At 30.2% G+C, this 26403-nt stretch overlaps 4 protein-coding genes across 7 annotated transcripts in view; 1 reads left to right on the plus strand and 3 right to left on the minus strand.

Moving 5' to 3' along the window:
• The window catches only part of LOC113519730 (claspin), a 33369-nt gene extending 16561 nt beyond the window's left edge, over positions 1-16808 (minus strand). Inside the window, exons 1-16 of the mRNA XM_052900759.1 lie at positions 15936-16808; positions 15190-15330; positions 14654-14859; positions 12109-12737; positions 11710-11932; positions 10924-11630; positions 10419-10657; positions 9601-10114; positions 9264-9376; positions 8851-9053; positions 8127-8242; positions 7498-7619; positions 6318-6527; positions 5038-5211; positions 4261-4371; positions 1212-1319 (exon numbers count right to left, since the gene is read on the minus strand). Of these exons, the coding sequence (XP_052756719.1) occupies positions 1212-1319; positions 4261-4371; positions 5038-5211; positions 6318-6527; positions 7498-7619; positions 8127-8242; positions 8851-9053; positions 9264-9376; positions 9601-10114; positions 10419-10657; positions 10924-11630; positions 11710-11932; positions 12109-12737; positions 14654-14859; positions 15190-15330; positions 15936-16568 (4449 nt within the window). The 5' untranslated portion in view covers positions 16569-16808. The remainder of the gene's footprint in view (positions 1-1211; positions 1320-4260; positions 4372-5037; positions 5212-6317; positions 6528-7497; positions 7620-8126; positions 8243-8850; positions 9054-9263; positions 9377-9600; positions 10115-10418; positions 10658-10923; positions 11631-11709; positions 11933-12108; positions 12738-14653; positions 14860-15189; positions 15331-15935) is intronic.
• Positions 16809-17792: 984 nt separating this feature from the next.
• LOC113519798 (63 kDa chaperonin, mitochondrial-like) lies at positions 17793-20011 on the minus strand. Its single transcript, XM_026905010.3, has one exon. The coding sequence runs from the start codon at positions 19896-19898 to the stop codon at positions 18156-18158; it is 1743 nt and encodes a 580-aa protein (XP_026760811.3). The 5' UTR covers positions 19899-20011; the 3' UTR covers positions 17793-18155.
• Positions 20012-20445: 434 nt separating this feature from the next.
• On the plus strand, positions 20446-23566 carry LOC113519615 (uncharacterized). The gene is made up of 3 exons (XM_026904740.3): positions 20446-20876; positions 21174-21352; positions 22856-23566. The coding sequence occupies exons 1-3, from the start codon at positions 20604-20606 to the stop codon at positions 23271-23273; spliced, it is 870 nt and encodes a 289-aa protein (XP_026760541.2). The 5' UTR covers positions 20446-20603; the 3' UTR covers positions 23274-23566.
• Positions 23557-25769, minus strand: LOC113519614 (beta-1,3-galactosyltransferase 5-like). 4 transcript variants are annotated; one of them, XM_052900686.1, is made up of 4 exons: positions 25574-25768; positions 25137-25345; positions 24805-24952; positions 23557-24443 (listed from the first exon to the last, which is right to left on the minus strand). In XM_052900686.1, exons 2-4 carry the CDS (start codon positions 25300-25302, stop codon positions 23693-23695), a joined length of 1065 nt encoding a protein of 354 aa, XP_052756646.1. In that variant the 5' UTR covers positions 25303-25345; positions 25574-25768; the 3' UTR covers positions 23557-23692. The 4 variants fall into 4 exon arrangements, with proteins under 4 accessions (XP_052756646.1, XP_026760538.2, XP_031769221.2 ...); XM_026904737.3 differs by having other exon boundaries at positions 25137-25348; XM_031913361.2 differs by having other exon boundaries at positions 25137-25348; positions 25483-25768.
• Between the last annotated feature and the right edge of the window lie 634 nt (positions 25770-26403).

The raw sequence follows: 26403 nt of genomic DNA on the forward strand, positions 1-26403 counted from the left end.
TAAATAAATTTATACTTTATGTGTGCAGATAACAGTTAACACAGTTTTTACTGTAAACAAACTGCCTACATATAATGAATGAAATTTTATTATTTAAAGTCAATCTAATAGGAATAACTGATATTTCCTCAACTGTATTGTGGATTAGTGATAATAAATTTTCACAACATGATTGAGTAACCTGTACCTGTGTCACACTATAGCATAGAGAGAGTAGTGAAGTAACATGTTTTCAGTTATATATTTAAAAAAAAACAAAGTTTACTATGTATTTATACTGTGTATTTATAAATTTAAAATGCACAATGTTACAGATATCTTACATCTTTCAGGGCATTTAGCTTTGAATACAGACCTTTGACAATTGTTTGGCTCTCTATATGTCCACTGAAGATACTGGCTTGTAGATAAAATTTTCTATCTCATAGTAAAACGCCTTAATGTACGCATTGACCTTTTTCATTTTAATAATATAAGGCACCTACCATACTAATAAAAACTGACTGATAGTGAAATCGCAAGTCGTTCGTACGCGGTCGTCGTCGTTGATATTATTATTCCGCGTATGGAAGAAACGTCAATCATTTTTTTTATCCCCATCATTACAGCACGTCGGCAATGAGAGGAACAAGGATGGAGTGAGATACTTGACGTCTATTGAAAGAGGACAGTTAACTGTTCCACATTTTTTTTACAAGCCAGCTGCTCTAAACAGCTGTTCGTGCCGGCCGCCACCTTTCCTAGCACGTTTCTAACAACGAAGGAATGTCTAGAAGACCCTTTAATATAAAATCGGCGCGCCTTTCACTTCATAAATTTACAATATTATGTAGGTACTTCCCTAAACCATGATATAGCTATATTTTGGGTTATAAAATGTTTCTTCCCATCCTAAATACGAACATGGTATAAATTTAAAATAATTTAAATATTAAAATATTAAACAAAAAACCAACTTAAATATCAAACAAACTATAAGATTTCAATGTACATGTATGAAAAATCAGACAATGAAAGCGGCATGAATAGAGGTACCATTTTGATTTCGTCCACCATATTGCGAATTCTAAATGCGACCATTTCGCATGTTCTTACTGACCAATATCAAGTTTAATTCACGAGATTTTAAAAAGAAACAAGTAAGAATAAGTAATATCATTCTTATAAGCGCAAATGCAAAGAACAAAACACCGGCCGGTCATCAGACCTACCTTAACAAAGCTGATCGATGTTGTTGTTCCTTCGATGTCCAACAAAAGAATTTTACATTTCTTGATGATGCTGCCGATTTCATTACTTTCATTCGCCATTTCGTTACGTTAGTACTGCCTATAAAAGGAGTACTTTTATACAGTATTCGATTTTATTTGACTAGAAATTCTTTCACGGTATGTTACTTCCCCGCACCACGGAAAAAAAGCATTTATTGAACGCCACGCACGAGAAAGAGCACGACCGGCGAATAAACTGACGGCGAAGGACAAGATAAGCGAGATAGACGCGCAAACTATATGCTTTTTTACTGTGAAATAAGCGAGATAGAATGATTTAACGAAGAGGAAAAGAGAGAGGAAACGGAAGGATACAGACATTTGGAATCAATGTTCTCAATATTATAAAACTTAGTTTTCTGCAGACAGATTACCATATCCGTATTTTAAACTCCATAACCAAGTTTAAAATATTATAAAGTTCTTAAAATACAAATATTACAATATAAAAATACTAAATAGCATTTGAACAATTGTAAGCAAATATCACTTTATAAAATAAATAATTTTATCAATTTAGATATCCGTCGATAAACGTTCAATTGGGATTTCCGATCTTTGATGAAATAAATTTTGATACAAATTGAAGGGATTTGATTGACGCTTTAAAGATCTAACTCACGAAAATCGATCTCGACTGTCAAATATTCGTCGACATAACCGATGGAGCAGAAAGATTCTTGAGTTTGACCCCGTATGAGCAAACACAGTGTAGGACAACCCCCCTATTTACCTGAAGCGACGACCACGACGATCGAGGTCGTCGCTTCATCTAAATCTCGTTCAACGCATCTCGTTGCAGGGAGTCAGTGGATGCAGATAGCTCAGGACTCAGGGCTGTTCCTTATGGAAGTCTATGGGCAACGTCTATGTTCAGCAGTGGACAAATGTCTGAGATGATGATGATGATGATATTAAATCAAGAACGAACACTTTATTATATAGCATTACAACGTTTTTATAGATTGCTAATAACATAAAAAGGTGAACTTTAGCTGTTACCCTAAATTTAAAAAAAATATTCTCGAAGTCTTAATAGCAATCTCACTATTTCTAAGCTATATCAGGTACTGTTTACATTATGTGAATTTCCCATATATTTTTATAATGTATGTATAAATGCTAATGTATATAGTATAAAAACATATTTTATAATTAAATACATATAATGACGCTAAAACAGAATCATGTGCCTAGTGTAAAATTGGAGAGAATACTGTAATTCTCCCAGAAAAACCAAAGATTTAATATGGCAACTACTTGTCGTGTTTGTGTTTATATTGGCAAATAGTTTTTACTATAACCCGCGTATTTTGAAAAATATAAAAGTTGAAAGTTCAATAATTTTAGGCTATGAAAAACATTGAAGATAGTATAATTAAGTTCGCGCTAAGTCTTTAACGAAGTAGATAAGTGTAGGTAAAAAAAGCGAGAAGAGAGTTTTCTCCCACATTTTCTTCATTTCAGGAGCATATAGGTTAGAGTAGTTAGACATTTTTTATTATTATTTAAAACAATAACACTTCTATTTGTGCGACAAACAACTTTTGAATATTAGAATGACTATACATTGTTATGGTATATGTATGACACACGCTAAAGAACTTTGATACATGATCAGCCTTGTTTTATTTTCGTGAATTGAACAGAACCCGGATTTTTTTTAGAGATGAAAATGAAATGGTTACCCCGCTTGCGCTATTGGTATACGCTTTACACTAAGACTTTACAGTATAACCATCAGTAAAACAGGGTACCAGTGTAGGATAATAGATCATTTTGTCCATCGTAATGGATAAACCGGAAAAATGACCTTTCTTGTTGACTCGGAACTAGTCTACTGTCACTGAAACCACATTATAACTTGTAAACTGCAACTGATTTATTTTGTTGCTTACTTCTAGTTTAAGGTGTTGTTATTTGACAGTTTGTTTTCACATAAAATTTGTGTGAATAGGAATTAATTCTATTCTACTATTTAACCTAGTTCATGACTTATGCATGATATCATGATCTATTAATATGGATCACATATTTTATTTCAACTGTTAACGCATATATGAGTGAGCACCCAGCGTCCTTGTCCCATTTGCTTGCATTGTGTAAATCTAGATTGCGTCTCCTTTGTACGTCAAGAACAAAAATCGTGATTGCGTTCCAGACTTGAGTATGTTTCTATATATTTCTTTCTGTGTTATATGTATTAATAGTCAGAATTTCGCGACACTGCGATTATCAGTATTATATAGTATTAATAAATTGTAATGTATTACAATTAGGCGGCGATAGTCACTTGCCATCAGGTAAGCCGTATGCTCGTTTGCCCTCTGTGTTGTAAAAAAATGTGCTTTATTATAGCCATACAGTTTTTGTTTTTCTCTTTCAAATCTAAATAATGTATAACCTTGCGAAATTAACTTTTATTACCGCAGTCACCTCAGTTCATGTCTCATAAAGATTATAACCTCCCCCCCTCCAATGGTGTGACGACCTGAAATGCGTTGCAGGGGACTCAGGGCCGTTATTTATGGTAGTCTATGGGGAATATGTTCAGTAGTAGACAGATAATGGTCGAAATGATGATGACTATCTGATGGTGATGGTGATAGACTTTATGATCATGATGAAGTCTATCGCCATATTGATTGTACGAACCCTTTGAATAATGTCTTCAATTTTCTATCCAAAATATAGTTCAAGCAAGTTGCTTGTTAGGAAAATTAATGATATAATTTGTTTCGTTTAACTTTTGTACGTAGATAAAGGATGATATAATCTCTCATGGGTTAATATAGGTACTTATTTGAAACATGTAACATAAAAATAAAGAATAAAATACTATTGTTACACTTTTATTGTGCTATCATATAATACAACAAATGGTCTAGTTATTGTCATTAATTATTCTAAACTGTGTGTCGTTATTATAAAATTATAAATATAAAAGTTAATTTAAAACATTTATACTATACTATGCTACTATCTATACATTTAAATAGTCAAATAAACTATTTTTAGGTAATTTTTTATTTTCTTCAGTTTTCATTTTCTTCACCAGTCTTGGAGTACCGATTTTGGTTTCAGCTTTTCTTTTTGTAACCTGTAATAATTTCGTCAATTTATAATAAGTATAAAAATAAAGCAAAATAAAAAAGAACAAAACCAGTTTTTAAGTAAATTGAGTTAAAGTTGAAAAATTATAATATGTAATTTGTCAGTAATCTAAATAAATATTAATTAAATATCATGTTAAGTGCAGTTTTGGAAGTTGACAATTATTTTTAATTAGGTATTGTAAAAACAGTTGAATAAGTGAAAATCAAGTATATCAACTATCTTGACGGCTACATTATTTATATAATTAATTATGTTACTATATTTATTTTTTATTTATTAAATTTTAATACACATAGAAAGTTTAAATGACGAAATTAACACCATAGGGCGTTATCCACCAGTCGACCATAGACAGTAATATATATTCTATTTGCTTTTAACTGAAAAAGCTTGTTCCGGTCTTAGACTCTATTACGGTTGAAGTTGTTTATTATTTGGTTTCTATATAATGTTACAACTATTTCAATAAATAAATAAATATTATGTGGAAACCTAAAATTATATGCTAACTGATCCCGCAAATATAATTTTATTCTCTACTGTCAAATTCTCAAATTAGATTAAGAAATGTCCATTTGCATAATTTCATTAAAATTGATTAAACTATTTTGGATATTAAGGTAAACAAAGAAATTAAGATAAACTCCACCTTAGGTTTATTGTCTTCTTGTGAAAGAGCAGCGAAAACAAAGTTCTTTTTATTGGACGGTAACAATGAGCTGAACTTTGGGGCATCATCGTCGACCGCCAGCGGTGTAGCGAGCGCCGCTAGCCGAGCGAGGGAGCCGCGTCCTCGTGATAGTAACGAGCCGTGGTAACTTTGCTGCAATCAATATCAAGTTTAATTCTGAAAACATGTTTATTTTTTGTATAAATAAATAATCACATTTAATATAAGTTTGGTCTGTGAATTGAATATTATTATGGACATCTTAATTTTAAATTTTCGCGTTATTTACACATATTTTAAGTACAAAATAGGGACTTAACGCGATGTAAAAGTCTTTAGAGGTCCTGTCGTGACCACGGCGTGGTGCAATCTACGTCGAAACGTCGGCGATAAAGAAGCAGGTATGTAGGTACTATTTACCTATAAAGGCTTTTACATCGCGTAAAAGTCCAGATTCTGTATTTTAAATATCGACACCTTGTTTCGGTCTCCTTATTTCTTACACAGAGAAATACATATTACTGACTTAGAAAAGAAAAATTTACTCCAACTCTAATCTGTCTGTCAATCATCACTTTCATGTTCATCATCATACTTCTATCTTTGGACATTCCCTCATTTATATTTAACACCATATTTAAAATGTGTTCTTCATTCCACCTAACATATCCATATGAAAATTTATTTTCTTCACTACTGGCATTATTTTCATACATCCTCATACTGTAATTAACTATCATGAATGTTATTTATGATAAAATTTCAATTAAATAATGTATTTTATTTCTGTTTATTTTTAATTGTTAAATTATGTACAAAACCTTGTTGTAGTTACTTTATATCAATGGGGGTTGGGGCTGTAGCCCCTGTAACACAGATAATATACTAACCTATTTAAGAGCCCAGTTTTAAAACCATAACTATTGTACCCATTTAAAACTATATTATTATTCTTAGAAAATTTAAAAACTTACAGTTGTTTTTACGAATAAATCTCATTTCATTTCAATAAATAAATAAATTACAATCTTCTTGAAAGCGTAACCAGCGTAATGAATAATCAGTAAAATATGCTGAGCGTTTACATGACAATTTGGAACTCTACTCTATTTTTGCTGTTACATAGTATGTTATACTAAGTCTATGGTTTAACAACTATAGAAAATAAAAACTATAGACCATTAGACAACTATAGAAAAGATAAAAAATCTTACTACATAAACTTATTACTTAATACTGTGGTAATGATAAAAAATTACCTGAAATACAGCAAAAGCTTTCTTGGGACTTGGTATGTCTTTATTTGTTTTCTTTTCCAGGACTGTAGGACTATTTGCCTTGTCATCTGTTGTCTTCTTGACTTCGGATAGTAAGTTAGACATAGTCCTCGAACACAGATTCGCTTTGATTATTGTTGTTCTGTTTATACTCATATTGAGATTGTCTTCTGTCTCGTCCTGTTTTTGCTCCTAAAAATATTGTTAGATATTAAGTTACTAGCTGCATCCCTCGGTTTCGTCTACGATTGTTATAGTTGAATAACATTCCTCAAGAAGTGAGCTATTAAATGCATAAATAACCGTTAGTATTTTTTAGAATATTATATGTTTATGAATATTATATTTTTACGAATATGTTTATGAATATTACGCATTGTCTTCGCCAATTCTAAACTAACTTTAATAGTTCTCTTTGTAATCATTTCCATTTATAATTTTAGAGAAAATCTCTTATTTACAAAATTATTATAGACAGATAGTAATTGACAGGTTTCACATTTTACTTAAGATTATTGACGAGGAATTTCAAGGAATTCTCAAGGGTTAGAAAAATAACGTTTTTTATGAATAACGACTAATCTATATACATATTGTAATTGATGTGCGTTTGCGTTTTGATGATGAACGGATGATATGATGATGATGATGAATAAATACACCTAGTATTTGAAGCGGTTTAACTAGGGTAAATAAAAAATAAATAATTTTTAAGCGTTGATGTAATATAAATTTGATGTAATGCGCTGCAGTTTGTTTTGCAAGTTAGTTACAATTTGAAATCTGAAAGGTCATGTACATTTCTCCTACGTTATGATTGGCGTTCTCACGATGTAGTGATGAGCGACTCTTGTGAATGGTTGTTGTTGTGGGTGATTGTTTATTAATAACTTAGCAGTCGTCCATTGGCTTTAACGCTGAAAACACTTCATTATATGCAGGAGTGATGAATATTTATGGCATATTATTAATGCTTAAACACATATAATAATATTGTACTGTAGGTTTATGCCAGGATTAGCAAAAACTATTGCACCAAATCGGATGCGGTTTTCACAGTAGCGTTCTTAAACGTAGAATTAAAAATCTGATGTGTGTTTCACCTTGACAAGCGGTAAAATCGATAATATTATATGAGAAGTGGAATCAGTCAATAATTTACCATTTGGCGCAAGTAAACTTCTCTCTCGTGGCGTTGTTTGCGCCACTGCTCCTCAGATTCAAACTCTTCTTCTTGAGTGTCAGCAAAGTCGTCGGACATTGTACCAACTTCTTCCTCTCCATCTAAAAATACGAAATATTTGGGCAATTAGAGAATGCTAATAGTCACCATATAATTTAAATTTGGGTCAATCCTTTCCTATTAAGGTTATTAATGTGAATCTGTAAAAATGTTTGTTACTTAATCACACATAAACTGCTGAATGGATTCGAATGAAATTTCGTACATGGATAAAATATATCTTAACACTAAGAATACTAATTCACGCAAGCAAGGCGGCGGAAAACGGTTAATAATATTTTTTTTTATGACAACCATGGCGCTGTGGTTGTTATGTAATTGTAGTTAATAGTTTTTATGTGATAACTAACTTTTCCCCGCAATTGCGTCCGCGTGACTTTTTACTGATTATCCCATATAGTATATGTATATACCAAATTACATAGTCATAGGTTAAGGTAACAAACAAACAATCTCACCTTCACATTTATAATATTAGTAAGGATTAAATCATCTAAAACTACAAAGTTTTGATTTAACATCATATAATTGTATTGTATATATAATACCTGTATTGCGCCAACGGAATTTCCGTTGTCGTCCACCGACACCCAAATCGCCATCTTCAAACATCAACTCTTGTATAATTCTCACTTCACGCTTGTCTTGATCTAGTACGTCACGCCTGAAATTATTTTTTTTTATTTCGTAACGAATTTGATGTCCATATACAAGATGCAAGTAAATAAGTAAAATAACTTAATAATTTGGTTTTGAATAAATTAATAAAGGACCAACGCGAGAGTTAAGCTCATCGATTGCAAAAATAAATGAAAAAGTTGCTTTACAATTGTATCGAGAATATCGCGTAATATAAATACAGAAAAAAACTGGCGAAATTACAACCTCCCAGTTTTTACCTATACTTATAGATAGATATATATATGTGCATTTTTTTTATGCAACTTAGAATGGCAAACAAGCTGACGAAAAGTGGTAACCGTCGCTTATAGACATGAACAGTACCATGGACATAACAGAGTATACTGTTTCGCCCAAACGTATTATATATTTAATGTCGTGATGGTGTAAATTATAATATTAATTTAAATATCAATATAAATAGTTTTACAATTGTACAAATTAAATCAATATCTAAGTAGCTTATTTTTATCTTAAAATACACGCATAAATCACCAACAAATATAGATTATAAGCATAACTCTTATTTATGGCATTTTACTTTAAAATTCAAACAAATATGAACGAACAAAAAAATCAATGGATACACACAGGTGAATCTGGCCGAGTTCCCTTTGCAACTTCGTCTGATTAAAGGTCTCGTCGTCACCTTCTTCGCGTTCCATGCGGTCCAGACCGGCCTCATCCTCGTCTCCTGAGCCTACCCATTCATCTTCAGAAGTCAGTTCAGCCTCCTGTTCGAAAAATTCCGCCATTTTGCGCTTCTTTTTCGAGTTTTGAGGCTTCACTTCTACCTGTAATGCAATACAAATTTATTTTTACAATTTTTTCCCACTTTGCATCATTATATAAGTATTGAATCATACTTCACATTGTATTTTATCTCTAAAAATACTTTTTTTTTATGTTAAAAATAGCGAGTGCTTATAAGAAGCAAGTCAAATCATATCTATATTTATATTTGTATCTATACTCTGTAATACTATATATGTTAATAACTTTACCTCATTCTCTTCAGAGTCATATTCTACAAACTTAGCAGCATTCTCTTCAGCATCTTCCTCAACATCGGACATGACGTCATCGATTTCTTCTTCTGAGTATTCATCTTCATCATCTATGCACAAAAAAAATTAATTATACATTAATTATCTTATTATTAATTACCTTGTTATCTTCCAATTGGATTATCAATAAATAATACAATACTCTAGCTCTAATCCTAATCTTAATAGATAGAACATCTTTACAGATATTATTGAATGATATTATAATAATTTTTACAAAATAAAATCCTAAATGAATTTTTATATGCATGTATTTTATGTAATCTCTGCATACCTGATATTTGTAGTGCTCTTTTTTCTAGCTTTTTCTTTTTATTTTTTTTCTTCTTTTTTGTCCCATTAACATCAGTTGGTTTATCAATTTCATCATCTGATTCTATCACAAATTTCTTTTTATATTGCATATTATTTTCATTGTTTTGTGTATTACTTGGAAAATATTTGTTGCCTTTAGGAATATCAAACTCAGGGTCATTTAGTTCATCAAGTATTGATTTTAATAAGTTACTTTCTCCAGATTTTTGATCATTTTCTGCTTTGGCGGGTCCTGACGAATCTTCTGTATGTGTTTCTTCTATAATTTTTTGAGAAGCTTTATCTATAGCATTTATTTTAACACCGTCATCGATTTGTGAGACAAATTCGTTATTATAAAACTTCCCAGTGCAGAGATTCAATATATCTTCACCAATGACTTGAGATTGAGATTGAGTTGTCGGGAATTGTGATGTGACTAAATTCTGTGAAAAACTTCCAGAGCACATGCCTACAATAGCGTCCAAATTATCCTGTAAAAAATTTCAAAAATATATTTACATTATGTTGAATATGACAAGCAAATAACTGAACCAATATCAGCAAAAATAAAATTATTTATTATACAGTTTAAAATTCAGTTAAATTTTAATTAATATTTAATAAACCCAAAGTTAAACTCTGGACCTACCAAAATAAATTTAAAGAATTAAATTAGAATTCTGTACTAGCTAATTAATTAAAGGAAATTAATAAAAAAGAAAGCATGCGGTTGAAGTCGTGGGTATTTGTTATCTATAAATATGATTGATTAACATTATAAGTATATAAACTCACATCATCAGGTTGTGTTTCACAAATAACAGTCAACTTATCAGCATCACCCAAGTTAAACATTCCATTAGATTTTTTATTCCCATCAGTGTTAAGAATAGAAAATGTTTGTGTTCCCAAATCAAGTCCATCACCTTCTTTGGCCTGTTTTGGATTAGAGGAACCGATCACCCCGCTTTCTTGACTTGTAAATAGATCTTCAGAAAAAGACTTGTGTATTTGAGCTAATTGTAAATCATCATCTAAAAATAAGAATAAAATATTGGAATTAAAAATTTTAAGAACATATTGCTGAAAATTTATTTTAACATATTTGAAACCTTTTTCTATTGCATAATAGTAAATTGTCTGACTCAAAATAATATGAAGTATTTACATATTTCAAAAACAAAGGACACTTATTTTAGGACTAAAAGTGCTAATTATTAATTATTACTTTAATCAAATATTATTAATATCTCAGAATTTAAGATGTTGTCATAGCATATTTTTAAATTTATTAAATCACCTTGCGTTTCACCTTCAGCATGACTGTGATTCGGTAAGTCATTCACAATAAAATCAGGATTATCATCTACAGATTGTTTATTGTTGTTCTCGTTTAAAGCTTTTACTTCTTGAATATCTGACTTAACAGAGATTTCTTCATCATCTGAGTCTTCAAATGCTTTCAATATTCTACCTTTCTTTGTTTTGGAATTAATTTCAACTTCTGATTCTGAAGATTCATCTTCATTTGAATCACTATCATTATCTTCTTCAACATCATCTTCATTATCGTCATTGCCCTCTTCTAGTTCAGTGTCATTTTCATCATTTATTTCTGCATATGCACTACTTCTTTTATTCTTACCATCTTTTGCTTTAAGCTCATCATCATCATCACACTCGTCAATATCCGATTCTTCAGCTTCATCATCAATCATAGGATTTCGTTTTCTTGGCACATCTTTTAATTCTTCAATATCATCCATTTCTTCTTCTTCTTCTTCGCTTCCCGAAGATTCGTTTTTCAAAGCCTCATCATGTTCTAACTTAGCCTCAATTTTCTCAATATCTTCCTCATCTGAAACATTACCTCTATCATCATCATTAATTTCTAAATTATTTTGCTTTTCTTTTTCCAATCGTTTTGCCCACTCCAGTGATCTCTGTTCAGCAATTTTTTCTTCAAGTTCTTGTTTCAGTTTTAGATGTTGAGTACCTGGTTTCAATCTATAAAAAAATATATTTATAAGTAAATGTAAAAAAAATATTATGAAATTAAAAAGAAAAAGCTGCAAGAATAGTTTACCTCTTCTCTTTCTCTCTCTCCAGTTCCTCAGGTGTCTTAAGCTTTGCAAAGTATGTGAACCTCTCTTTTAGTAATTCAACACCTGATGGTTTGTTTACTGCAAATGGATCAGTTGCATCCAGATCAATAACCATTCCAGGAGCTCCAGTTAACTTAGGCATGATATTTTTTGGTATTACACCTGTTTCAGACATGAGTAATTTATTTTCTTTACAATTAGAATCTGGAATATGGGAAAAATTTCAATGACTTAAAAACATAAAACAATAACAGTGAATAAAACCAAATATAAGAGGAAGAATTGTCAGCACACATTTTTTCTACTTGCCCCATAAGTGACCAGTGTATGAAGCAAATAAATATATATAATTACATGTAAAGTTACAAAAAGTAACAAACCTTTAATTATTTCAGCATTTTCTATAATCTTATCTATTTCTTCAATGTTCAAATCATTATCAAAGTCATTTTCAATCATATTATATTCTTCATTTGTTTTCTCAGTTTTATTATTAGTATTAATATACACATCCGAATTATTGATTTCTTTGCCAATTCCTAGTATATCTGAGTCATAATGTAAAGACAACAATTGACTATCTATTGCTTGTTTTAAGGAAGGGGCCGTTGCTTCTTTATCTATTACGTTTTCGTCAGAGTCAGCATGTTTATTTTCATTATCAACTGACATGTTAACATCTACTGCAAAATCATTATTAATAAGTTTCATTTCAGAATTAGAAATGTCTTTAGTTTCATCAATTAAAACATTTTCAGGTAATCCTGATGATTTTTTTTCTTTATCAATATTTGCATTATCGAGACACTGAGTAATATTTGTATATTCATTTTCATTGCTAGCATCATTATTATCACAGATTTCATTTTCTTTGCTTTTTTCTGGTTTATTTAAATCAGTTTCTAGATTTAAACAATCATATTGTGGCTCTATTTCTCTTTCTTCTTCTTCGTCTGTATCACTTTTACATAGTTCCATCATCTCTTTCTGTCTTTGCTCTAGCAATTGCCTATAAAAAAAAAAATGATGTATCATTAAAGAATATCACAATAAAATTTTTCATTATGCTCATATTTTTAGAATAAAAATTATCATCATCATCATATCAGCTGTTTTTTTAAGGGATGATATTGGAATGGTATAGCCGCCTGCGCTTTCGGTATACACTAGCAGGGAACCAGTTATTTTTATGGTTGATAATAGAATGGCAACCTCGCACTAACGGTATACGCTGGCCGGCCACAAGTGAGGGTTGATAGGTGGGTAGGCAGGTCAGTAGTACATCGTGATAAATACCGGAATTCAACACGATAATTTCCAGGGGGGACGACATGAAGATAGACCTGACAGGGTTTATTGCTAGCAATGGGGCTGGTAGTGTACATTACTAACAATTCTTTCTTTCCCGATGGGGCACCAATGAGAGATGATGAACATCAGTTAGCTCATATTGACAAATGCAACTATAAATCAAGCACGAAGGTTTCCAGGGGAAACTACGAGGCGGAGGGGAGGTCGACTTTATACTTTATGGCTAGCAATGAGGATGCTAATCCCCAATATTAACAATCCCTTTCAATTCAAGAGATTGTTATACTATATTATTGTTTTTGTTAATTAGCATGCTGTGTTTCCTTTAAAATGATTGTACACTAAGTATAAATAGACGGTAATTTAAATATTAAATCTTATCAGTGTAACAATTACTAGGAGACCAAATAAAGATAAAATAAAAATAAAAATAAAATAAATCCCTTCACCACCAAATCAGCTGTTATCTGCCTACTACTGCACATATACTTCTCCATGGACTGTTCACAGTTTCGCTTTTTTTTGTTTTAAAAGGTACACTGCTGCCCATCCCTCGACCATAAAATTCCCTTAGTCGCCTCCTATGATACCCATGGGAAATCAAGGGAAGACACATTCTATACCGGGACCACAGAGCAATATAAAAATAAAATTATGTTTGTATATATTACTATCTATGTAATAGTGCACTACCTACCCTGTCTTTTTCTCAATGTCCTCAACTCAAGAGGTTTTCTGGAAGAGATTGCTTAAAGATAAGGCCGCCTTTTGTATCATTTCTCATTAATATTCACAGTATTTATTATTTTTTACTTGTTGCAATAAAGTGTAAAATAAATAAATAAATATGCTCTGCATTTATCATTACCATACCATATCAATCATTAACTAACCACTGCTAAACATAGGCCTCCTCTATTGAGGGGCTCAACTATTAAGTTTCTTTAGTCGCTTTTTATGACACCCACGAAAACGGAAGGGGTGGCCTATTCTAAACCGGGACTATATGACACATCGGTTCAATGTCTATCACTGAACATTGACCTCCCCCTATAGAGGGGGTTTACCAATAGTTGCCACACTTGCAATGCTCTGTGTTAATATCATACAGATATAGTCTATCCACAAAATATTAATTCAAACCTGTCTAGCTATTTATATTTTACAGTAATTTAGATTAAGTACCCATTTCTTTGCTTGAATTATTCACAATTATAATATTAATAAGATTAATAAATTAAATTAGCAGTAATTTACAAAACCATTTAAATATTTTTTATGCAACTTAGAATGGCAAATAAGCTGACAGCCCACCTAATGGTAAGTGGTAACCACCACCTATATACATGAGCAGTACCATGGACATAACAGAGTATACTGTTTCACCATTATACCCCCATGCATTGTCATTCCTAAACACTAAGATAATATTCCTCTGTACCCTGTAAATTCACTACCATATCTTATCCTTCAAACTGAAATGTAGCCATGTAAAAACAACTGCTCCATGGTAGAAACACGAATGGGACAGAGGTACTCAAGCAAACAACTCTTGTACAAAGTCTCCTTCTGGTAAAATTGAAGAATGAGCAATTATGATAAATATATACTCACACATATTGTTTTAATTGTTCATTATTCATTTTGATTGGCAAAGCTTTACCATCTGAAGCAACTGCTGGCTTTCTTCTACTCATTATGTCTTTAAGAGATAATGCTTTTGGCCGGTGATAAGGTAATGATACTTCTTTTTCACGCAGCATTCGATTGGATTCACTTTTTATTTTCTGCATATTCTCTAATGCTTGTTTTGCAGTTAGCTAATAACAGTAAAATATACAAATTAAGCAGTAAATATAATGTTCAAATACTATTACATAATTACATATAATTTAAGTATGTAAATTTATTTTAACTACAATGAGATTTTAATTTTAGTTTAAAATATTTATCTAATTATTAATTTTCATTACATACAATAAGTATTACATTTTATTCTTTTAGCTTCAAAATATTAAGTTACATTCTTTAAATATGTCTACTAATAGTCTAGAATATATAGTAGTTAAGAGTACATGTTGTTGTTTAGTATATCTAATAGTCTTTATTTAAAATATTCAAAATTCTAAAACAAATTCATTAAATCTTACCCTCATGGGTTTTGGTGATGTCAGTATAGTTGTTTTCCTTTCATTTTTTTTCTGTGGTGATTTTATTGAATGAGTCTCTTCATCGGAAGTGTCAGGATCACAAAGAGTAGTCTTGAATGTAGTCATTTCTTTTTTAACACTCTGCAAATATATATTACAATAATAATGAAGAAATATTATTATGGGGTAAAAAAGCCAACATCCAAAGCATATTTATACAGCCTGTCACACACTAAACAATTACTTGAATGACAAATGTGCATGGTGTTAGATCATACATGGGCTTTTAACAACCATGTAATTTTAGACATAGTATATTTAAATAAATACACATAATATTTAACAGAGATTTGTAAGAGTAATTGTTGAGTTTCTTACGGGTTCTTCTCAACAGACAACAACTGCTGTAGATTACAAAAATGGCAATTAAAAAGTGCTTGTAAACAAGTCTATCTGAATAATATGATGAGATAAATTTTTATTATGATACAAATATTTGCTCCATATGGTGACAGTGTGGAATCAATGTGGTTTTGTCTGCATATCTCATACATATATATACAATAAAATATACAATACATAAAGTATCCTATTTGCAAAGTTACGATATAATCTATCCTTATACTACATTTCATTCAAAGCTGTTCAGTATTTTTGCATGAAAGAATAACAAACATCCATCTATCCATCAAAATATCTTTACAAATTTTCACACTCATAATAAGAGTAGAATACTTAATACAAACCATTTTAATTTTAACAACTGATGAGTCTTCATCACAGGAACTCTCAGAGCTTACATTGTTAAAATGATCAGATGATGAATCACTTTTAGTATTAGTATTTAAAACCTTTCCCATTTCATCATTATTCCCACGGGACAAAGTAATTTTTTTAAATTTTTCTTTTAATTTTTTCCTTTTGTTTAACATTCGTAATTGTTGTTGTTCATTCTTAATAAAAACAGATTCAGAACATGCTGCATCACTATCGTCCTCACTAGTTGAAATAGTCCTAATCCTAGATTTATGAACACAAATTTTTGATACCTCTGTGGTTTCCTCATTACTTTCTGGTCGTGTGTCTTGGTTATTAGGGGAAAGTTCTTCATTATTTAAACCTAAAGCATTAACACCATTTGGACAATTTTCCTTCTCTTCATCACTTTCACTGTCTGAAAACTGTTGCACTCGTCTCTTTCCTCGTTTCACTAGATCTTGGTCTTGATCGCTGTATTCCCCACTTTCGATGTTATTAGTAATTTCATTTTTATCAATCACTTTGGGAGAATTGCTTCGTGGTGACTCTATAGCAGTGCTCATTATATTATCAGTGACTTGTAATTCTAATAACAGGTCAGAACAGTGATCATTAGCCATTGTAGTTCAGGAATTTGAATTACCCATACTAAAAAGAACATAAGTGTCTCTAAAACATTATGAATTAGTTATATTTGACTAAATATAGTGGATATACATCCATTTAAGAATGTAACAAATATGAAAAATATTTTAATTTTGTAAATATTTCTAAATATAAGGTAATTCAAGGCAAAGAAATAAAGAAATTTGTTAAAAATAATCACAAAAACTGCTTTAAGCGGATAAACTCGCGGCAAAATAAAATATAGTATTGTTATTACCAATGACAATGTCGTTGTCATGGCTGTCATTGGCGGCAGTGACATTGACATAAGAATTGTGAAGGTAAAGTCAAAATTTAGATAAATACTATGATACTATCCTTAGTCTATGCTCCAAACACAGTAGATATGTCATTACGAAAATAGTTATTGTAGAAAATTTATGTAAAAATGAGAGAAAATAGGATTTCTCTATTTATCCATTCGTCTATTTGACATATCTTAATTTCAGTATCTATAAATGTTATGAATTTGAAATTTGTGAATAGTTTTAGAAATAGTTAACTACACATAGGTATTGACGTATTTAAAATAATTTTCCAAAGGGGCTGACTGGCCCTTTAAAAAGTATATATGTACTCTTAGACATGTTTTTTCGAAGCTTCATTCACGTCCTGAAGTGCAGACTACCAGACAATTTTAAAATGGGCACGGCCTATCCGGTCCCCGTTTTATTACGATTATGCATTAGGTATTGCAAAAGAAATAATTGAAAAATATTTTTATTTTCTTTTGTTAGAGGATCCAAAACAGTACTCGAAACTTTTAATATGATTATACTTTCTATCTTCGCTTTCTAAAATAATTTATAACTGCTTTTCTACACTAATATTATAAAGAGGAAGGATTTGTAGTTTTGTATATTTGTAACGAACAAATAAAAAAATTGTTGAATCGATTTCTTTAACCACTAGGATGCCACATTATTCCTGAGTAACATAAGCTATATACAAAGTAGAATTATAATATTTTCTTTCTACCCGTGCGGAGTTCAAGCGGATCATTAGTATGTTATAAATAAGAAAAAAATATAATAACCCCCTTCTTTATTCTCTGAAGTTTATGGAGCAAAAATTTTAGATAATAGTAGTTTTTAAAATTATATGTAAATATTGAAGGAAAAATAAAACAATGTTTCTAATTAGCACACTTTCAGGAAAAAATATCAAAAAACCTCTGAAAATAAATTTAATTTCGCAACCAGTATTTCTTATATATAATAAACATATTTGTATATAAAGTGACTTGAATTCATATCTATGTATGGAATGAGCATAGTGGATTTTTAGCAGGATACAGCTAGTATGAACTGAATTTCAAGTACATAAGATTATTACAAATTTAATTTATGATTGTCCATACAACAGTAATTTCCCAAAACTATAAAATTAAAACATTAGGTTAAAAAAGAAATTTAGAGAAATAACGATTCAGAATCGACTTATTGTATAAATACAGTGATACATTAGTGAGATAAAATATTTTCGTAAAAAAAAAAAAATAATAAAACATAAATATTTATTTAAAAATACAAAAACATATTTTAATAATCACCCATCCTAGCGAGGTCTTGTGAAAGTGTTTGCCTTTCATTTGCCCTAGGCATATCGCAAATAACAGCTTCAGCAGTGGTTAAAAGCGATGCTACGCCGCTAGCATCTGTCAGAGCTCTTTTAACAATCTTTGTTGGATCTACAATGCCTTTTTTAATCATGTTTACATATTCATTATTTATAGCGTCATACCCATATTCATCCGACATATCTTCTATTTTAGACACAACAACAGCTCCGTCAATTCCAGAATTGGTGGCAATAGTAATACATGGGGTGCGTAAAGCTTTTTTGATTATAGAAATACCTATGGCTTGATCATAGTTAGCTGGTTTTAATTTTTTTAAGGCTGGTGCACAACGTAACAATGCAGCTCCTCCTCCCGGTACAACGCCTTCAGCAACAGCTGCTCGTGTTGCATTTAATGCATCATTAATACGATCTTTCTTTTCATTTACTTCGACTTCACTGCATCCTCCAACTAATAAACATGCAACACCAGATTGCAGTCTTGCCAATCTTTCCATAAGTCGTATTCGGTCGTAATCGTTAGTAGTATTTTCTAATTCTTCTTTAATTTCATCAATACGTTGTTTAATATCAACTTTATTACCTTTACCCTTCAACAAAAGAGTTGAATCTTTAGTAATAATAACTTCACCAACTTTTCCTAGACTTTCAAGTTGGCAGTCTTCCAGTCTTACAAGGTTAGGATCATCTTCAAACAAAACACCTCCAGTAGCTATGGCCATATCCAACAAAACATTTTTTCTGAAATCACCAAATCCAGGCGCTTTTACAGCAGCAACTTGCAGTCCTATTTTAAGTTTATTAACAATAAGTACTGATAACGGTTCACCGTCATAATCCTCAGCAATAATAACCAGAGGTTTCTTTTGGGAATTAGATATTTCTAATGCTGGTAATATTTGTTGAACGTTAAATATTTTTTTCTGAGAAAAAAGAACTAATGCATCGTTATATTCAATTTTTGGTCCTTTTGTAGAATTTATAAAATATGGTGATACGTAACCACGTTCAAATTTCATGCCTTCTATTATTTCAAGTTCATCAGTTAATGTTTTACCATCTTTAACAGTTATAACGCCATCTTTACCTACTTTATTCATAGCTGAAGCGATTAATTTCCCAATTTCTCTATCACCATTGGCAGATATAGTTGCTACTTGCTCAATATCTTCCGAGGTTTTAATTGGTATAGACATTTCTTTTAACCTTTTTTGTACAGCATCTACAGCTAGCATAATGCCCTTTCTAATTTCAATCGGGTTGGCTCCTTTAGAAATTATTCCAAAGCCTTCCTTGGCTATAGCTCTAGCTAAAACAGTAGCTGTTGTAGTTCCATCTCCAACTTCTTCATTAGTTTTATTTGCCACGTTCTGTACGAGTTTTGCACCTATATTTTGAAATTTGTTTTTCAATTCAATACCTTTAGCAACTGTAACTCCATCTTTCGTTATTTTTGGTGGACCAAATGACTGTTCTAAAATAACATTGCGTCCTTTGGGACCCATAGTAACTGCTACAGCATCAGCGAGTATATCAACTCCTTGTAACATAAGTGATCTCACATCCGGACCAAACTTTACATCCTTGGCATAACTCCGCCTTGAAATACGCTGCATTTTATTGATGCCAAAGTGTATAAGTTGTTGGTTTCGGTACATTTTGCAGAAAAAAATGTTTTTATATATTTTTACATAAATTGACATCAACAAAATATTAAAATCGTTCAAATAATTCGACGTTTCTGATAGGTATGAAACTTATTAAAAGTGTCTAATTATTTGAATTTAGTTTTGGAATCTATAAACAGGCTGAAAATATAAAAAAGTATAAATATTATCTCAAAGCCAAAATTTTATTGCTCACAGCAGAAAAAAATATTGTAGATCTTAAATTTAGCAATTGATAGATAATGGCTGAGATGATGATATAAATTTAACAGAATTGAATAATATAGAATTTAATTCTTATTCATATGCATTAAGCAAGTAAAGAAAACTCAGATTCCTTTTTATAGCATATTATAGACTAAGTAAGTAAAGTCTGTATTCAATAGTAAATAACGAATACCTACCAAAACGTGTTTGTTTTGATAATTAATATGATTTTATATTTTTATAGTCCGTCTTCTGACAATTCACTCGCGTAAATTACTATAAAAAATATTTTATGTATAAGTATTGGACAGTGGAATTTTAGATTCAACTGTCTTAATGTAAAATTACCTCTATTCATTAATAGGCAAAGGGTCTGTGCAGTCCACATGTCAATGTCAAATTTCAATAGTCTATTGTCAAGTTCATCAATTCTTTTTTATTAACGGTTAGATTTAAAAATTGTTCTATTATTGTCAATAATCTTTATTTATATTTGATTCGAAATTATTGAGCGATATTAAAAGTTTGTTGGAAATGAATTCAATGTCTAAGAATTTAAAACCAATAGTTGTTGATCTGAACATTGGTGACCAATTGACATCTGTATCATGTGGACATGTTGTTGTCGAAATAATTAAATTTATAGTTTATCAAAGACTGCAAATTCCCTACACGTATCAGTGGTTAAAACATGTAGTTACAAAGAAAAGAAATTGTGAAAATGACGATCTAAAAGGAAGTTTTCAGTCAGAAAAACATTACCATGTTGCGTCTACCGCATTGGATAATTTGGACTATATTTTGAAGGTATAGTTCAGTTATAGTTTATTATAGTGCTTGAGTTAAACGTTAATATTAGAATAAATTATATTTATCTATTGCTTTTTTTTGCCTTTTTTTTCACACCCTTATTACTTCGTACATGACTATGGCACATGCATGAAAGAAGGACATTGTTGTTGTATATATTTTGATTTTTTTGTATATGCATTCTTTTCTTTTTACTGTGAATGTCTGTTATTATTTGTGTGCTGTAATGCAAATTAATTATTTATCTATCTATCTACATTTCGAGCAAAATTTTACTTTATAAAAATTTTCTAGAGCCTGTTACATGAGATAAATGGCCCGTCAATACCGGAGGAAGTGTGTATAATACTTGGAGGGACTCCAGTGACATGTAAAGAGATATACAGATTGATTTTGCCCACATTGTGCCATAAGCCCCAATGTCAGTCTACTCACATAGCTAATGATCAGAAGATTCAGAAAAATATATTTAGGTAAGTGAAAGTGTCACTATAACAATAAAAAATCGCCTATCGGGCACCCACTGATTAGAAATACATTGCACAACATTTTACTTATAAAAATAAACAATCCCTTAGATTTTTAATCTATTTTTTTAATCAATGGCTAATGTGTTATCACAATATTAGAAACTAGCAGCTCACTCCAGTTTCACACAAGTAGATAGAACAATAAATTAGTATTTTAAATTGATACTTGGCCCAATAGAAGATAATATTATGTGTAAAATTCACTCATACTACAATATTTTTCATACATTTAGTATTTTTATATTGATCATAACTTCTAAATAAAAAAAATGAGATTTAAATAATTTGAAGAGGAGTTTACATGTACATCATAAACCTTGATCATAAAACAATGTAGTTGGATAAGGATTGATACAGGATATAAATGTTATCATTTTCCATTTCTACCCATATTTTGATCCAATAATTTTAACAATAAAATGGTTATTATGACTTAGCTATAATAGTTAGATATAATAGCTTCATGAACTTTTCGTGGGCAATGATGAGTACTATTAACATCTGGTATATTACTTGTTTATCATCAATAATTTTTGGAGTACATGCTAAATAATTACTTTTAGAAGCAACTTTTTGATATTGTGAGTTACATTATTGTACTTTTCACAGGGAACTAATTTTTATTTAAAATAATATATGCCCTATGTTACTAATAAAAAAAAAAACACTTCAATAGCTAAAATAGGTTTATGAGAAGTTTGAAATTTTTTTGAGTAAAGGCTTTTTTTTTTAGAATAAAATAAATTTGAATAAAGGCTTAGTGTAGATAACCAATAGTTTACTACCATTAGTATGTAATTACAATTTGCCATGTTCTTTAAACTGTGGTAGTTATTATGCTTTGATTTCATTCTTCAAATGCATGCCATATTTTTTTTTGTAAAACCTACCTTTATTATTAGTTAAAATTATCTAGACATTTAAGCAATATTATAAAAAAAGAAAGATTTAATAGTTTTTTTGTAAAGGATAAACTCAAAAAACAAGTAATAGATTTTAAAAATTCTTTCACTTATGGAAGCTACATTACCAGTGGGTAACATGGGCTGTAATTTATTTGTCTACCCAGTTACAGCTAAAGAGGGCTGAGTCGCTAGTTATAAGTGAATAATAGTTGAACTTAACCTATAACTGTAGTTATACATAGGTATGTCTGTGTAACAATTATTCACATAAATTCTTAACTTATTTATATGCAAATTGATATGACATATAGTTTAGATATCAACAAAAATGAATTTAGTTAAATAATACATATTATCCTGCAATATTATTTTTCATATTTGTTAATTTTTTATACTATGTCTATATAGACATATAATGGGAAATTAAACTTATTATGTTGCCATTTTCAATCATTGTTTTGACTTTATCTGAAAGTTTTCTTCAGGGTAAATATGATATCTTGTAACATTGTGTTTAATAAATTATTAATTTTAATTTTAGAACATTGGTGACATCAGAAATGTTGAGTCAAGTATTTTTTAATGCAATGGCCCCAACAAATATGTATGTATTTATAAAGAAGTCTACAAAAAATCAAGAGTTAATCAACAATGATAATTTTGTTCCGGCCAATGGTCATAGAATACCAAGGAGTTCTAAAATAGTTGTTATGGACTTCAGAACACAGACTACAGGGACTATGTCCTGTTGTAACCAGTTTCAAGTATTTGGAGACATTGGTAGTAATTTACATGATATAGTACCAAAAGATCCTGACATGGAATATGAAAGAAGTGATTTTAATGAAATTGAATCTACCGACAAGATAAAATGGTATCAATCAGCATATGTTATGAAGGGTTTTAAAGATTGTATTGTAAATGGCAGTTCTGTCGCAAATACATGGTTGAAATCTTGATGAATATCTATTTAGGTATTTAATTTAGGTCAATTTTATTTTAATTAAAGTTGAATTTAATTAATGCTCAATTTTATTTTTGACTGATCAATCAATATTAAAGATTGTTTAATGTACTTATTTAATTAGTATAATTATGAGTAATGAAATTAGAATAAAGTCTTGATTTTGTGTTATTCATAACAATTATTGATTAGTAGTCTATATTATTGTTTACATATTAATTTTTGTGCCATATGACATATTTTATGTTCCAGTTACTTTACAGAATAATAAATCAGTATGTTATATTATCTTTTATTTTATTTTAATGTATAATGTATATCACTTAATCAAATAATATCACAGTATTAATTGCAACAGCTGTTATAATCTGATATTTTATATTGATATTATAATTAACAAGTTAGTATAAAAATCTATAACCTAACAAAATGCACTTCAGCAGTCCCATTGCTGAAGATGTTACGTTCTTTATTCACTACACATTCATTCTTTAGAGACTTTTCAGACACCCTCCTTGTACAGTTCCTCCAGTCATCACAATTCCTTATGGCTTCGGTGAACTCTAACATTAAATTATTTCTGCCACCGTTTGGACCTACCACATAATTGCATCTTATTGATCTAATTATCATATCTGTCAAACAGCATTCAAGTAATTCATAATATTCTAGCCAGTAGTCTTCTGGCAATTGCTTAAGTTTAATATTGAGAGATTCTGTCAATATTCCAGTCACAAATATATCATCTATCCAAAAATATGGATGGTACATTGCCTCCTCACATAAACTTGTTGCCACTTTAGAAGTTATTATATAATACCAACCAGATAAATATGGCGGATATTCATTTCTAGGATACTCTTCCCAAGTAACATACCATTTATTCTGCTTACTTCTCCTAGGTTTTGTATTATTCAACATGTATCCTATGAGTAAGTTGTCATTTGACTTATTCATTTGCAATAGTAATTTATGAGTGCTCTGTAAATTGTACACTGTGTCATCATCCACTTTAAGTATATATGAAGGCTTGCAGACAGTTGATGCCCATTGCAGTCCCATAAGATGTTTGTGTGTTAAATTCCTGTAGTTTTCTGTGAAAGAACCTTGTAGTACATCATCAAAGATTGTGCTTTCATCTTTAATAGCTTCTTGTGTTATATATCTGAAATCATCAAATTGTGTTTAATACTTAGGAGAATGAGATTATATGTTATTTTCAATTATGATAAGATTCATGTCTGTATAGATTAATCCATCATTATCATCATCATATCAGCCTTTAATTGTCCATATTGGAGATATTTTATGGGACGCTGCTGCCCATTCCTCACTCTTCCTTAGTCGCCTTTTATGATACTAAATGGAAAGAATGGGGTGGCTTATTCTATGCCACACCACACTTCAAGATTAATTATTTATTCCTCATTTAGCAAACTTTTCAAAATGAGATGAGATAGCCTGCATTTGCCATTTTCAATTCATTATCATTGGAATAGCAAAAAATCTTTATATATATTATTTACCTTTCATCTGGTGGTATTTTAGCTAATAAGAAAATTCTAGTTATGTTCATAGATTTTAAAAGACTTGATGGCATTGATCTTCTATGTACACTTCTTAGTTCCACATGACCTACATATGATGTTACTATTATCACTAGAAATTGGTTTTCTGAAATAAAAATAAAGATTATGGTCAGTAGATGTGTTTAGGATTATTTTTTTTACTGTCACAGAAATAAAAATAATTATAATATGTAGTTGTTTTGTCTAAACCACCTTGGTTTAGATTAATCACTTTTTCTGTGTCTATAATGTTGTTTTAAATTTTATTATTTTCTATATAACTTACATACCTGTGCAAACAGAAGGCGAAGGTGAAATCAGGAGATCTTTAATATAATAATTATTTTGTTTTAATAAAAGTATTGTGTTATTTGTCTCAGTGTCAGAACTCCACAGTATCCATATAAATAATGTTGTGATAATGATGAATAAAATATTTATATATCTTTTTTTCATTTTCAGTAACAACTGATACTTTCAATCGGCTAGTCTTTACAGGCTACTGTAGAAGTATTAATTGGTTAAATTTATTATTATAAAACTGAAATACATGGTTATGTTAAGCTGCTAATATTTTTATTTATGTACTTTATAAATGCAGCATTTATCACAGAACTTAGGAATTTAGATATTTACTTATTGCTTTGTTTTTTTATTACGTCGAATTTCAGAAATGCGAATTATTCTAATATTATTAATATTGTAATTCATAGAAATCCGTAAGTACCTTTCATTTTTAGTACTTTTGTTCAATAAATTTACAAATAACTTTCTATGATTTCCTTAGAATGATCATGTCACAAGATTTTAATATTAATTAAGGCATTTCTATATGCTTAATTAAATTCAAAATTAATAACTCTTAAATTAAACTTTTTTAAGTGAAATTTAAGTGCACTAAATATAAAAAAATTTAAAAATAAATAATTAGGTTTATAAACTGATTGAATGACATGGACATGACGCTGAATGACGCAAAACATCCCTGACCTCTTACACAAGGTTACGTCACTAAGTACGCTAGTAAAAAATTATATAGTATCTTCATAGAATATTAAATGGATAATATTAGAGTAGTAACCATGCTTGTGGTATTGGTAAATGTTGGCCAAACGCTGGTAAGGGATGATAGGTAAGGATGAAAGCAAGGTTAATTGGCCAGTTACGATGGTTTCCAGGGTAAACCGCTTTGGGATGTGTCTACCCCAGCATTGTTTGGTGTCCATTTTAGCATCAAGAGTGGAAATATGGATATGTTTAAGAATATATATGCACATTTTTAAAGGGCCAAATTCTCTGTAGAAAAAAATATGCTAATTATCTCTTAACATACAGGTGAAAAATATAGACCAATTGGGAATTTAATTTCTTCCTTTGCGGGATATAGTGAAAGTCATTTAAATAGAAAACAATTATTAATTTTTATAGATAAGTACTAAGTAAAGAGAGATAGACCAATTCATTAAATAATAAAAATATAGCTGTGAACCAATTTTCTATCCTAAATTCGACAAATATTCGGTACTGCAGACAGGAATATTCATTTTATTTATAATA

This window comes from Galleria mellonella, unplaced genomic scaffold (genome assembly GCF_026898425.1).
Source record: "Galleria mellonella isolate WM207_F2 unplaced genomic scaffold, CSIRO_AGI_GalMel_v1 utg65, whole genome shotgun sequence".
NCBI lineage: Eukaryota > Metazoa > Arthropoda > Insecta > Lepidoptera > Pyralidae > Galleria > Galleria mellonella.

Excerpts from the sequence above, each read along its gene's own strand:
- LOC113519798 (XM_026905010.3), bottom strand. The coding sequence starts at position 19,898 with ATGTCAATTTATGTAAAAATATATAAAAACATTTTTTTCTGCAAAATG.
- LOC113519615 (XM_026904740.3), top strand. The coding sequence starts at position 20,604 with ATGAATTCAATGTCTAAGAATTTAAAACCAATAGTTGTTGATCTGAAC. Across the intron at positions 20,877-21,173 it reads ATTTGGACTATATTTTGAAG|AGCCTGTTACATGAGATAAA; the intron begins GTATAGTTCAGT and ends AAAATTTTCTAG. Across the intron at positions 21,353-22,855 it reads ATTCAGAAAAATATATTTAG|AACATTGGTGACATCAGAAA; the intron begins GTAAGTGAAAGT and ends TTTTAATTTTAG.
- LOC113519614 (XM_052900686.1), bottom strand. The coding sequence starts at position 25,302 with ATGAAAAAAAGATATATAAATATTTTATTCATCATTATCACAACATTA. Across the intron at positions 24,953-25,136 it reads TTCGCCTTCTGTTTGCACAG|AAAACCAATTTCTAGTGATA; the intron begins GTATGTAAGTTA and ends TTTTTATTTCAG. Across the intron at positions 24,444-24,804 it reads AAAATACCACCAGATGAAAG|ATATATAACACAAGAAGCTA; the intron begins GTAAATAATATA and ends TGATGATTTCAG.